Here is a 15,410-nt window from a genome sequence, read left to right on the forward strand (position 1 = left end):
TTGCATTGTGCTACGTTTCCAGTTACGTATTATGTACACATAATTGAATTTTATTCACTTAATGTCCAAGTGTAATATTACTTTCGGGTTTTGCTTTGATATTTATGTCATAATGCAAGTTCCGCGCGTATTTTGGGAATGGTTATGGCTCCCATCATACAGCCATCAAGTGTTTTCAACAATTAATTCTGGAGAACTAGCCATTCGTGGTCCTTGACGTCGTGGTGGTCACCACAGATCCCTACTAATGAAGTACTTCCCAACTTTAAAGAAATCAGCATTAAAGAAACCTACGCACCAATGAAAGAGTTCATGAATGTGATCAACACCGGTATATTTCAAATCATCCTGCAAGATAAGTTCACTTTGGAAATGTCAACGGCTCACCAGGTGGAATTCAATTGAGACTACGCAGATTCAAGAGACATATTCGCCAATAAAACTGAACACTTTGATCTTTTTTAGTAGTTGGAGCATTTCTTTACATCTGTAGTTTACATTCAACATCGTTTCAATGTCCAATATTGGGGTGGTGTGATTTCGATGGACGTACTACCGGTATCACCTTGAAATGATGGAAATCCTGTACATTCTATTTTGTACTTACGGCAATGTTTCCTTATAATGTGAGAATGTCTTTTCTTCCAAAGAGTAATATCGGTTGTGTTTGCCAATATATTTACATCATGTGCAAATGAAAGCAATTCCGATATTAGACGAACTGAATAAAATTGTTTGGAATGGATATCCATCTATGGATGAGTTATTTGAGGAAGGGACTGATATTATACTTTGTTTGTTAATGCAAACCCTATTTTTTTCTCCTGTGGGGCCTCTTTTACCTAGTACTATTTCTGCTCTGGCTGGTGGAATGCATATGACTCCAGTGAAACCAAAAATTTGAAAGATTTCTTGCTTGGATAGTGCTAAAGAAGATTACTATTTACTTCAGTTTGGGAGTAATGTAAAAGCAACGAATTGACTTTAAATTACGTCAAACTATTATGAACACATTGAAGTAGTTACCTACAAGTTTTATGGGTTTGGAAGCTGATGATTTACCTGGTAAACCTGATATCATGATTACTAAATGGGCTCCTCAACAAGATGTTTTAAGTAATAATAGCTTAATTTTTTAATATAATTGCATGTTAATATTTTATTCCAAGTTCTGTCTAGGACACAAAAATGTTATTTTTGTTCATCACCCAAAGGGAGGTCTTCAGTCTTTAGAAGAATCATTGTTTCTCATGTTCCACTAGTACTAATGCCATTCTTCGGTGATCAGTCATCAAACACTTGGAGAAACCAAAATAAAAGTTGGGACTAGTTGGCAGACAGACATAACCTTAAAATTGAAAGTTTCAAAGAAGAATCCATATTAGGGTTATAAGGAGTCAATATATGGGAGAAAGCTACCATCAAGCGTTTGGCGACAGAAATTCAAGACACACCAATGCCTCCCTTGAAAACGCAATCTAATTGGACTGAATATGTTTTGAGACACAAAGGTGCTCTCAACATTTGAAGACCCCAAAGATTCCATTGTATCAGTATTTACAATAATGGATGTGTTGGCTTTTATTAGAACTGTTGTTTCTACTTATTCTCGGCTTGCTTTTCTTATGTCATTGTCAAAATGTTAATCAAAGTCTGTTCTTTGATATTCTGCCGTAAAGTAACGAAGTTCAAAGAAGAGAAACTCAAAGAAGTAATTTATAAAACGATATTAAAGAATTATCATTAATAATTGTATAGTCATGTATCGTTAATAAAAACAACAACATTATAATATGAATTCATCAGAGTGTATAGTATTATCATTAAAATCAATGACGATGCGAATATTTTTCAATACCATTTAGCTCACGTGTAGGTTGTTGCCTAATTGATCAAAATGGTTTTCTATTATATTTTGTTCTGACCCACCTCCGGAGGTCCTTATGCTGATCGCACTTGGAACTCAGGCTTTGATGTTCAAAAGTAGAAGTAGTTGTTGTTACACGCTTTCAAATAATGTACACGCCAGACAAAAATTACTGACGAAAAGTGAGAATCATCAAGACTTTTGTGGTTTTATTACAAAATAATGCTCAATTCATTCAAATTTAAACCTTATCATATCACTAAAATACTTTAGGTATAAAACAAGAAGGTTTTAATCACATTCTATATCAGTTACGTTATTATTTGACGATAATTAATCCAAGTGCTTTAATTAAAAATGTCGAAGTTAATAATACTGTTGTTATCATTAATACTTGTGTCTTAAAATGTGCACTCGAACGAATTCTTGCAATGGTCGTAGCTCATCATACAGCCATCAAATGTTTTATCAACAATTATGGAGACTTCCTTTATCCGTGGACATGACATAGTCGTGGTCTACAGATCTACCAATGGAAATTTTTCCCAACTTCAAAATCAGCATGAAAGAATCCTATGGGCCCTGAAATTTATAAGTAATGTTAAACACTAGGTATTTTTCAAGTTGTGTGATTCAAGATAAATGGACGGAAATGACAGCAACGATGATAGGTAGATTCCAAAATGAATTTACCACAGGTTCAAAACTTGTCCATGTCAGACATTTTGATCTATTGATGATAGAACATTTCATCCACGCACCTGCATTAGCATTCCAACATCGTTTCAACTGTCCGATGATCGGTGTGGTTTCTTTGGATACTTTGACTTATTCGCATGAAGTAATGGGAAACCCGGTTCATTCTATTTTGTATCCGATAATGCATTCTTTCCCATATCAAAGAGATTTGTCATTTTTTTGAAGATTGAATTGTCTGTTGTATTTGGAAATACGTTTAATTACTTGCAATTGGGAGCTGTGGAGCATTTTGGATAAATTGAACAGAGGTATTTTGGAGAAGACACACCATATTTCGAAATTCTTGAGAGAACAGATATGTTGTTTGTAAATGCTAATCCAGTCTTTAGTCCTGTAAAGACCACACACACGCCTAATTACTATTATTTCCATCGCTGGGTATGCATATATGAAACCACCTAAGGCTTTACCTGAAGATTTGAAGAAGTTTTTGGACAGTGCAACCCAAGGGCTATTTATTTCAGTTTGGGTAGTAATGTAAAGCAATGGGTGTCTTGGTGCATAAACTATAATAGAGACTTTAGAACAAATTCCTACAAAATTCTTTGGAAATTTGAAAATGATACCCTTCAGGTAAACCAGCCGTATCATGATTACAAAATGGGCTCCACAACAAGATATTTTTAAGTAGAATATTAATATTCTTTAATTTTTTGAATTAAACTAGCCAACATTTTTTATTTTTAAAGGAACTTACAAAGAACATCAAACTCTTCATCACTCAAAGGAGGTCTTCAGTCTTTTAGAAGAAGCACTATACTCTCATGTACCACTAGTGATAATGCCGTTTTTCGGAGATCAACAAGCAAATTGCATTTGAGAGCCAAGTCTAAGGTATATGGCACGCATTGTGGACCGAACGCATAACCTTAACATTGGAAGATTTCAAAAAGCCATTTTTGGATGTTTTGGAAGTCCTGCTTATGAAACACTGTCACTGATTGGCAAAAGAAATTCCAAGACCTCCAATGACTCCCTTTGGAGAACGCTATTTGAATTGGACCAGGTATGTATTGCATTTGCAAAGGTGCACAACATTTGAAAGGACCTAGAGATTCCGGCGTATCAATTATTATTATTTGGATGTTTTAGCTTTTTATTGCGGGTGTCTTTTGTGATTATTCTTATTTTATTGTTTGTAATGGATTAAATTGACTCTCAAAAGGACTCTACGGTATGATGAAATGTTCAAGAAAGAAAAATTAAAAGTAAATTGAATTACTTTCCAAGTTTAAGTAGGTACTTACGAATAATGAAATTGCATGGGTGGATGAAATATTGCAGGAAATAAATGAATTTTAATCAAAACTTGCTGAGCATGACAATCATATTCCCCTTTTTACTATGCACTGTAATTGTTACAATTTCACGTGTTCATTTTATCGATTAGAGATATCTTATCATGATTATAAGTATAAAATAAACATTTCCAAATAGATGAAATCGGTTTCACTTATATAATTAAACCTAAATTACTCCAATTTCATTTACACAATGTTTTACACAATTAATATTACTAGTGGTTTTCTTTGATTCTCGTCACCAAAATGTCAATTCGAAACGAATTCTCATATGGTCATGATTCCATCCTACGGTCATCAAATGTTTATCAACCATTATGGAAGAACTAGCCATCCAAAGGTCCATGACGTTTGTCGTGATTTTATGACAACTATTGAGTGCTCCCAGAGCTTTAAAGAAATTGGCATCAAAAGGAATTCTATCCAACTATGAAGAAAGAAAAGTTTTTGGATGGGAAATGATCAACACCACAATGCTACAAAATATATGGGAGAATAAATATGGGCAAGAAGTTGGTATATCATTGACTGAATTTCAATTTAATCTACCCTGATACAAAGAACTAATCCATAACAAATCCAGACATTTTGATCTGCTAATTATTGACATTTTTTTCCATCACGCCAGCTTTCAGTTACAATATCGTTTTAATTGCTCTATGATTGGTGTAGTGTCATTGGATGCCATGTCTGTATCACATGAGATAATGGGAATGCGGATCATTTTATTTTATATCCGTCGGCTATATTATGCCATATCAAGAAGATTTTACGTTCGTTCAAAGAAGATTGGTGCTTTTGATGTTTGGTGTCGTAGTGAATTACATACGGTATGCAAGTTTTGGAATGTATACAGATTTGGCTAGGCAATATTTCGGAAAGGATATACCTCCAATTGGAATGTGTGAAGACAGATATGTTGTTTGTAAATACAAACCCACTATGTTCAGTCAGGTAGAATTATATACGCCTAATTACAATTTCAATCCTTTGGAGGGAATGCACATGAAAGCTGAAAACCACTTCTAAGGTAAAAATTATAAATTTTATGTATGGATACCAATATAATACTTATGGCCACTTTCTGGCCCCAGAACTTAAAAGAAGACTTTTTGGATAATACGAAAGATGGCACCATATACTTCAGTCTTGGTATTGGTAATGTGAGGAAACAATGGAGCTGTCCATGAATTTACGTAAAATTATTATGGAGACTTTAGCTCAGAGTACCATATCTGTTCTATGGAAATTTGAAAACTGATGACCTGCCTGGTAAACCTGATAATGTCATGATTACAAAATGGGCTCACAACAAGATGTTTAAGTAAAACAAATCACATTTTTAGATTCTAGACATTGGTATTTACTAACTTTTTTATTAGGACACAAAAACGTTAGAATTGTTTGGTATTACTCAAGGGAGGGGTCTTCAATCCTCGAAGAGTCATTATATTCTCATGTGTGCCTGTTGTCGGTGTTACCCTTCTTTGTTGATCAGAGCCAACACTGAGATAAAGAGTAAATCGCAAGGCATGGGTGTTGCTTAGTAGACACAACCTCAATGTGGAGGGACTTCAAAGAAGCCATCTTTGAAGTAGTAATGGAAAGGCAAAGCTACAGAAATACAGTCAAACAAGTAGTATACGGGTCAGGACACACCACGAACATAGCTGGAAATGCAGTTTGGTGGATTAGATACGATTCTTAGACACAAAGGGCACAACGCACTTAAAAGAGTCCCAGAGATTCCATTCTATCCAATATTATTATTTAGATATTATTTTTGTCCTGGGTGCTACCGTTTCTACTCTAGTTGGATTACTAATTCTTAGTGTTAATATATTTGCAGAGGTGTTTGTTGTTTGATGAAATGCAACAAAACTAAAACAACTAAAAAGAAAAGTTAAGAAAAACTAAAACTAAAAGTGTTAATGTATTGATGGAAACCGCCTACAATAAACATTTTAATAAACTTGCAGCAGTTGTGTACATGTAGCGAGATATTTTTAGGAAATGTGTTCATGGCTACACTGTCCTAAAATTGTTCAGTTCAGCTTGCATCAGTCGTATCACATGAGTTCTCGAGTGTAATGTGTCGGTTTATTATCAATATAGCGTAAACTTTCAACACGATATTATGACACGTATAATATTGGTGATTTTATTTTATACACTTTTGTCCAATGGGCTTATTCAGCAGAATTCTCCTTTGTTATACCATCACCTTCAGCATAGTCATCAAATATTCTTTTGAGACTCTATGGAGAACTCGCCGATAGGGTCATGACTTGAGTGGTAGTACAGCGGACCCTACCAATGACAGCTATCAAACATAAAAAGAAATTTAGCACTAAAAGGACCACCACATTTCAATGAAACAAATTATCAACACGTGGGTGAATTCATCTGTATTTGATATTCTCCTAAGGAATAAATGGCGTGACCTCTCCCTGGATCTATATTATACTTTCTTCAATATACCAGCTATGCAAGGGCTTCATCAATAACAAAACAGAGCATTTTTGATTTGTGATAATTGGAGCGATACATGTCTCCAATGTTTTGGATTCAAACATCGGTTTTAATTGTTCCATGATTGGTGTATCATCAATGGATTCACTTCCATTATCACATAGTGTTATAGGAAACAACTCATAGTGTGTAATTTGTATCCGGCATCTATGTTTCCATATCTGGAAAAATTTATCGTTTTTGGAACGACTAGCAGTTGTGTGGTTTGAACTTATATTCAACTATCTGATTAATATTATTCTAGGTGATTGATTTGAATCAAATAGGAAGGGGACAACTTTGGTCAAGATATGCCTTCACTTCCAAGATATTTTTGAAGACACTGACATGTTGTTTGTAGATGCTAATCCTGTTTTCAATGCGGTAAGACCACATACACCTAGTACTATTTCAATGCCGGAGGAATGCACATTAGTGTACCAAAGCCATTACCAAGTAATTTTAGTCATTTTTTAAATTTAATTTAATTTAAATTTAACTTGAAATTTTTGACGTGTGATACTTACGTCTTTAAAATCATTTTATTGGGTTACTGTTCAGGAAACTGTGTCACGAGCGGTCGGTCGCAGGTATACCCTCGTTATATAACGAGGAGACGAACCGATCTCCCGTCTCATCTCGAGCCTTTACCATTTCATTTCCGTGCCAGTCCTTGGCGTTTCGAGTGGGTTGACCGATCTTCCGTCTCTCTCACTCCACAAACAGATGGGAGATTTTCTCGTGCAGTTGAGTTTTCGTTGAATGTTTTATCGGCCGATAAAAGTTTGTAGTGGGGAGCCTAACAGTAAAACAAAATGAAGTGTGCAAGTGAAGTGTTACAACAATTCGTAACAAAACAAAACTATATCACCAATAAGACGTTATCACGTAAACATCTCGATCGTAAACCTACTTTACAAACAACCATTTTTTTAGGAGTTGAAACAATTTTTGGATGCTGCCAAAGAAGGCGTTATTTATTTTAGCCTGGGAACAAATGTAATGAGTAACGAATTGTCCAAAAAACTTCAAGAAACAATAATTGCCACATTTTCTCAACTTCCATATAAAATTCTATGGAAATTTGAAAATGATGTATTATCAAACAAACCTGATAACGTCAAGATTACAAAATGGGCACCACAACAAGATGTACTACGTAAATATAACCCAAAATAGTTTTATATAAAATTTTAATATTTTTTAAATGTTTAGGACACAAGAACATAAAACTATTCATCAACCAAGGAGGTCTTCAGTCCTTAGAAGAAGCATTATTCGAAAATGTACCAATGGTAGTAATACTATTCATCGCAGATCAAAAATCTAACGCGGATAAAGTTAAACATAAAGGTCTAGGCCAGGTCTTAGATTGGAAAACTTTATCTGTTGATGAATTTAACACAACCATCCAGGAAGTAATTAAGAACCCAATATATAAAGAAACAATCAAGAAATTAGCCAGTCAAATTCAGGATGTACCTATGAAAGCAGTAGAGAAAGCAGCATGGTGGACAGAGTATGTGTTAAGACACAAACAAACAAAGCATTTAAAAGGACCACGAATTCCCATATATCAATATTATTACCTTGATGTGTTTGTTTTTCTGGGTGTGGTTATATCGCTTTTACTGTTATCAGTGTATTATGTGTTAAAATGTGTCAAACGATGTATCTGTGGCACGAGTGCAGAAAATAAAAATGCAATAAATAATTATTTCGGTTATAAACAATTTATACTTGTGTGTTACGTAAATCTAGGTTGAAGAGATGACCATGCGTCACGCTTCGTAGTTCATGGTCAAATCTATTTACCAAGTCTATTTTAGTCACCAAGGTCTTTGTAGCAACAGCTCGCTTGCTGCCACCAGTCAATATTACGCAGTCGGCGCGTTCGCATCTAGGTTATAGAATGTAGATGTTAAAAATGTGTTATAATAAATATAGGTGAACTAACGCGTATCTAATCTTGAAATGTTCAAAAATCGATAAGTTCTTAAGTCCCACCCACGGAACGCAATCTTTAAAATTACAATCTAATCGTTCTCATCAATAAATATATCAAAATAGATAAAATATTAGTGTGTATGTGGCTTAATTATTCACAATTATACAAAATATATTCCACTCCGCGCGGTACTCTGCATTATAGGAAATCCTTCCCTACAGCTATCAAATGTTCTTCCAACCGTTACCTGGCGCAGGTTGGCTTTATCCGCAGTCTGACAGTCGTGGTCATCACCTCTGGCCAACCAACGAAAACTGATTTCGAAGGAGAGTAGCACCCATGACCACTTACTCATTAAAAGCCTTGGATATGCTGATAAACTGGCACCTTTGTGGATTTGATGTTCAAAACTGATTGGGCGGAAGGGGTTTTGGAGATGATGAATGAAACCAAGTAGGTCTACGCAAGTTCAAGAGGCTGATCCATGACAAGTCGCGGCACGACCTGTTGATAGTCAGACATAGCACTCGCCATTCTTCGCATTTAGAAAAGTATAATTGTCCTGTGATTGGGTGTTATTTGTTTTAGAATTATGGCTAACTCCGCACATAGAATTGCTAGGTAATGCTGTGCATTCTGTGAGCATATCAACACAGCTTCGCAAAACCGATAACTTGTCATTTCTTGAGAGAATCATGGCAATTGGTTAAGGAAATATTTGAACTCATCGTCTATTACAAGCCTTTGATCAAGACCATGGATACAGTGGCTAGGGATTCGTTTTAATCAAGCTACACAGAGATGTGATGGAGTTTTGAAAGTACTGATATGCTGACATTTAATACCAATCAGTTTTCATTTTCCGGTCAGATACCACTTACGTCGCTATTTCGTAGCTGGGTTTACATATGAAACCGCCAATGCTTTTGCCAAAGTATTAAAAAAACACTTAATCTTTAAAGGAAGCTTACAGTGGCTACTTTCTTTCTGGGGTTGAATTGGCTGGATAATTACTTGAAGGTATCATTTACTTCAGTCTAGGCACCAATGTAAAGTAATGGAATTATCTGAGGAACTGAAGGTCTTTATCAAACACTGTCTCAAAGTGCCTTAAAGGTATTATATAAATATGAGTGACTCTACCAGAGCTGTCTAACGTCAAATTTGATCAAAGTAGGCACCCTCAACAGGAACATATTAAGTATTGGTATACTCTAAATTGCTGAGCAGAAATTGTATCCTGAGTATTTGTTTTCAAAAGGACACAAAACATAAAATGTTTTTATAACCAAAGAGCGGAATTCAATCATTGGAGGAAGCCTTCTACTCCCCACGTCAGCCGTTGTAATACCATTCTTCGGCGATCAATTGCAAACGCTGAAAATTAAAACAGAGGGACTGGAAAAGCCCTGAAGATTCTGGACCGTTATAACCTCAATGTGGCGAACTTCAAGACCGCCATCAAGCGGGTTATCACTAATCTAAATCTTACCACCAACTTGCGCAAAGCATTATGCTGGCATAGTGCAGGATGAGCCGATGAAGCCATGGAACTAGGCACAACGGTGGATTTGGAAGGTATGTCCTTAGGCACAAGGCGCTCAGCATCTAGAAGGGATAACTTTATTCCTTTCCTATCAGTATTATTATTGGATGTGGCGGCTCTTGCTTTGGTAATCGTAGTTTTGCTGGGATTCATCCTTTTTTGATGATAAAAGTACGTTATCAAGGTATCAGAAAAGATAATGTGAGTGTAATAACAATGTAGTCAAAACCAAGAGTGATGTTATTAAACTGTATTTACAGTTGTTGTATACTTGATATTTTGTAAATGTAGAGCTAACCCTGGGTTGTTAACCTTAGGCTTGATATGATAAAATCAATATTTATGGTTTTATCCAAGGGTTTTAGGGCCTGATTCAAAGAGAAAACATGTTTTCAGTGGCAGGAAGCTTTTGGTTGTAAATTAAATTCATATGGCTTCTAGTGAATTCCGACTTTCCCAAATTTTGAAATGCTGGCAATTTCAGTTTACTCTAAACAAACGGTATAAGCCAGAGCGGGGTAATTTCAGCGCTGCCTGAAAAGTATCCTCTTCACCCGGCGGCGCACCCGGTGGCCGTTACGGCACCAAGGTACGTCCTCGCTGATTGATTGGTGCAATATATGTAAATCTAATCATATTAATATCTTGGTTTACCTCGTTCACCTACATAGAGAAAAGGCAAGAGTAGAATTATTTATCAAGCGTTATTTAGAACAGCAGGTGCTTCTTAGGATTTATTCCTTTGGAGATAGAGGCACGATTGCGTGTGGAACATAGGGCACATTTACATTAATAGAAGATCTCCCATTGCTTCTTCCGGCGCGTTATTTTGCGCACCATTTTCGCCGCTTTGTGCCCGAATTAATGTAAGTCGGTATTTTGGGGCCTGGAGCGTGCCGCTTGTGTAGCTGCTTGCGAGAGGACTGCGTACAGCCGGGGGTAATAAAGGAATCCGCGAGCGGCGACAGAAATTAGGTAGGCCTCCCGTTATTCCCTTTTCGGAGTTCTATTGGGAGTAAAATCCGCTACGGCACAAACGGCGAACCAGAATTACTATTACCAAAATTAATATGAGTATATTTTTTACTGTTTATATTTGTCAAATTTAATCAAAAATTAAGTAAAAGGATTATGTCAAAAAATTGCGATTTTTTGTACTAGAAGTTGATGAAAAGCGGAACAATAATTTAGAGGTTGGAAAACGCCGCAAACGCTTAACGGAAAATCGGCGGCGGTAAAGAAAGTGTCGTCGACTTACCAATATTGCCGTGTGCCAGCACATTGGCGCATAAATCATTTACGTTATTAAAATTTCACGCGCATTTTTTTACGTCGTACGTGGCAGCTTTCGCCTCCCGAGCAAGCACACAAGGTTCGATACTAACGCAGAGATTGTGTATATGAAGCTGAAAGTATTGAGAAACTGTTGAACGAGGTGATGAAGGAGCAACACAGAAACGTTCGTTAAAAACGTACATCTCTATTGAAGGTGACAGCTTTAAGCGGCAAAAGGATTAAGAAATATATTAAATTGCCAAAATAAAATACGATTTGCATTTGGTGAAAACCAACCACGCGGCATTTATACCGAAGCTGAATTTCCGAATTCAAAATTCGGCATTCGATAGCACGTTCGCCCGTATTAGATAGGAACCACGCTTGAGCACATTCGAGAATAATCCACCACGTTCGTGAACACATTGCGGTGCTCGATCAGAAGGATCTTTGGGGGCTCTTCTAAACTCGGCGAGGGTGCACCGGGGCGCCGCTTAGAGTGCAAGATTTGCACGATACCGAAGCATAAGCGCCATTCGTTTCTTGGTACCTCGTTGGGCACATCCTGCATCTCGTCAAGAAACGGCGAAGTGGAGAGTGCGCGCAGAGCCCGCACGCCATATAGATGTCTGCGATGGGACGTATTCACGGAATTAAACGCTAGCCAGATCTAATAAAATTCACGCACTCTGCTCGGTGCGATTCCACGATCCTCGCTTGAAATAGGGACTCGAAAGGCGCACGCGATGGATATACAAACAGGATTGATGTTGCCAAAGCCAGAATTATCATTTTCATGAAAAGATGCGTGCGTGAGGAAGACTAATCGCAATCAAATTCATCATGTAGTGATAATATTTAGCGCGTACCGAGGTATATCAAGCGCTTGCTTGCCGCACCGAAAAGCAATTTTGGGAAGCCAAACACGCTTTGCAACGGACTGATAAAGCAGACAAAAGAAATCGTTAACAAGATCATCCAGCATTAGCAGATTTAGCACTTGGCAATTGTTTCCCTCTTGTTGTGCTCCTGCGTACTTCCGTTCGATGTAATACAGTGGGCGGCGCTAACGTCGCCGGAGGCAGTGCTGCTTTTCGGGGTCGCCATGGCGTGGCGGGTGTTGCATAGCAGCGAGCCTGGTGGGGGAAAGGTTTCAGGGAAAGGATGCTGAATATAAGATTGCATTGTATCACGGTATTATGCATATCAATATGTAGTCTTTTGGTTCGTTAGCGTCGGTATTCTTCTCTAAAGGGGTAAAAACGAAATCGCGCTTTGGCCACTTTCGATCTTGCTGCCAGCACAGCAACAAGACACGCCAAAAACAAGACCGATTGGCAAGCAAAATAGCCACAAATTATACAATAATACACGAGATATTGGCTACCGGACGGACGTTTGGCGTGGACGGCGATGGACTGGTGGACGGACGGACGGGCAGGGCGATACCATTCGAACAAACGGTAAGGAAGCACAGCGCGCACGCATACAAACACAAATGAGAAAATAAAACTTGCCGAAAGTAAAACGGACGATTCGAAAAAAGTTTCAGTACACATACATGAAATAATGTGCACTAGTTTATATAAATATATGAAATTAGTATGGTAAAGTGAATTAATATTTATTAGATAGTAGTAAATGTCAACACATTTACTTAATTTCTGACAAAACAGGAATCAGACTATACTTGATTTCACCTAGGTAATATTTTCAGAAGAAATCGCCAGCTTATTCGCTTTTGATTTTATTCCTCGTTCTAAGTATTTTGCATTTCAGAAATTTGTTTTGGTGAAGAAAAAAATATTTTATTGAGTGTCATCATCATCGTCATGCTCATTGTCATCGACGGCAAGAAACACTTTATTATTCAAGGATAGCAATGCTCAGCGGCGGTGGCGCGAGTATAACCATATTTACATTTCAATTTCAGACGGAACGCGACGAGTTTTTACATTGGAAAGCGCGGTCGGTAACGTCTTTGCGTGCTTACCACTTCGTGAGGGCGGCTAAGAAGTTTGCCTTAAACCACTGCCGCCTAACTTCATTACACGATTGCTGCGATAACGTACGCAGCCCGCGCACAGCAGCTCGGATGCAAATTTTACAATAAAAAAGGCCAAGCAAAAGAGCTCGGATTCTATTTCAACATGTGAAATGAATAGTATTCATTTACATATTTTGTAGTTAATTTGATATTTTATTTATATTTTTTTAATTTGTTGAACATGATATTTCTCCTCAACATATCAGAGAATAGCTAGGTATGTTGAGCGTGGGGAATAACATGACAGCGGGTAGAAGTAGGTATATAAGGATGTAGGACGTTTTCGAAGTCATCTCATTCGCCCTTTCCATGCTCCGAATGACGTCATTAAGGAGGACCCGGTGGCTCGGCGGCGGCGCCAGTCGACGCCAGTCGGCATTGTATTCCGTCCCGCAGAAACCCACTTACGAGCACGGATCTAGAACAGCATAAAGCGAACTCCACACGCTCTCACACTCACAAAAGCGTAATTCAGAGGCACACATATGCAACTCAAGGAGAATATCCACAACCTTTCCGCTCCCACAGAAGTACTTTATTTTATAGAGATTTATAAAAATTAAAAATAATAGAATTATGAGGAAAATACTAGTCACTAATAGATCACGAAGAAAACAGTATCAATGAAATAACTGCCCTGTCAGATAAAAGCACTACAAGCACAATACAGCGGCATGATTTACTGACATATATAACAAAACTAACAACAATGAACATCAGGGGAAAAAGAGAAAAACACACATTAACTATAAGATTGCTGTAGTGCACTTAGAGTGAATCACAGCGACGCTTTGGGCGCTGAGGAGCCAGAATAAACTAGCCGACATAAATTTTTCCTGGTCAAACTGCCAATTCGAGGAGAACAGTGCACGTTTTGCCGCCTGTACGAGCGTAAGTGGATTTAATGCGCGGCGATAAATCCGACTTCGTAAATAATTAAGACGTACGTCGCTTACGCTGTAGGCGTTTTGTACAACATTTGCCTTGGGGTTACATTTATTTACATCCCACAAAATCGTATTTATATTGCTGTCAAATAAGTAAAACAAAGTTTAAAATTAAACAGAAATTTTGTTATCTATAGGGCTAGTCAATAAGCATCAATAGATAAATATATTGATTTAGTGCTTATCAATATAATCACACATTATTAGCAGTTGCCTTTAACTTGTGGATCAGCAAACAGGTTTTTACGTTAATATTTTTCCTTTGTGAGAAAAAACTCTAAGTTGTACAATGCCGGATATTACCTATGTGCTATTGATGACCAGGACAATTTATCACATTAAGTCTTATCAAATTTTAAATTAATAAATTTTTTAAGTAGAAATTAATTCAATTTTAGTTATAGAAGATGTTGTTCAACATGGTCAGGCCGAGAGAAGCCATGGAGTTGGGCCATTTTGTTGTTTTTCCTTGTCTCTGTTAGTTTGGGATTTTGTTCATTATTATAATGAACCAAAAATTACCAAGTAATTCCTAATAATTTCACAGCAATACTGCAATATTAAAAATTATTATCCTAATCTTACTTTATCACCTATCCAGGAATGTTGTTATTACTCTTATAATATTAATGGTATTTATTTATAATCGCGCCTACTACAACTGAGAGACATAACGGCAGCAAAGCTACAACCTGTAACTACGGTGTCAACAACTGCGGTACCAACATCACCGGAATCTACAGCTAAAAGTCCTACAACCGAGACTACAATATCTGCTAACTACAACTTCTACCGCCGCACCTACGAGCTGAATCAACGCCAACACCTGCTACAGAAAGTACACCTTCAACAGAAACGCCTACTGCTCTACTACTATTCCTTCTACTGCACCAAGAAGACCCATCTTCTTCTTCTTCTACAGAGTCAACCACAGCCATCACCACCTCCTACTGAAAAACCTTCTATTGCAGACACAACTCCTCATTTAAAATAGAAGGAGCCGGCAACACCGCTTAACCCTTTGGAATAGTAAATAGTATGAGTAGTAAATATCATCTTATATCTTATATTTAATATATTTAATTAACTCAGAGAAAAGGTATACCTACGTATACCTGCACCTAAAAGAAAAAGGTGTGGAAGTAAGTTCCAAATTTATTCAGAAAAAGTTTCATCGAACGCCATTATTGTAAGAAGTCTTGCTTACTT

General features: G+C 37.1%; 1 protein-coding gene across 1 annotated transcript; it reads left to right on the forward strand.

Annotated features, from left to right (window-relative positions):
- Positions 1–5,000: 5,000 nt before the first annotated feature.
- Positions 5,001–8,986, forward strand: LOC135800767 (UDP-glycosyltransferase UGT5-like). The gene is made up of 4 exons (XM_065314085.1): positions 5,001–5,090; positions 7,375–7,597; positions 7,654–8,189; positions 8,975–8,986. The coding sequence occupies exons 1-4, from the start codon at positions 5,001–5,003 to the stop codon at positions 8,984–8,986; spliced, it is 861 nt and encodes a 286-aa protein (XP_065170157.1).
- Positions 8,987–15,410: the final 6,424 nt, after the last annotated feature.

This window comes from Atheta coriaria, unplaced genomic scaffold, assembly GCF_025399875.1.
Source record: "Atheta coriaria isolate IRGN ID8LTWV9N9 unplaced genomic scaffold, Caltech_Dcor_3.1 hic_scaffold_10_pilon, whole genome shotgun sequence".
In the NCBI taxonomy this organism is placed as follows: domain Eukaryota; kingdom Metazoa; phylum Arthropoda; class Insecta; order Coleoptera; family Staphylinidae; genus Dalotia; species Dalotia coriaria.

Bases quoted from the DNA above. Each gene is read 5' to 3' on its own strand.
- LOC135800767 (XM_065314085.1), top strand. From the start codon at position 5,001: ATGGCCACTTTCTGGCCCCAGAACTTAAAAGAAGACTTTTTGGATAAT. The intron at 5,091-7,374 runs GTGAGGAAACAA...CCATTTTTTTAG, and splicing joins TCAGTCTTGGTATTGGTAAT to GAGTTGAAACAATTTTTGGA. The intron at 7,598-7,653 runs GTAAATATAACC...TTAAATGTTTAG, and splicing joins ACCACAACAAGATGTACTAC to GACACAAGAACATAAAACTA.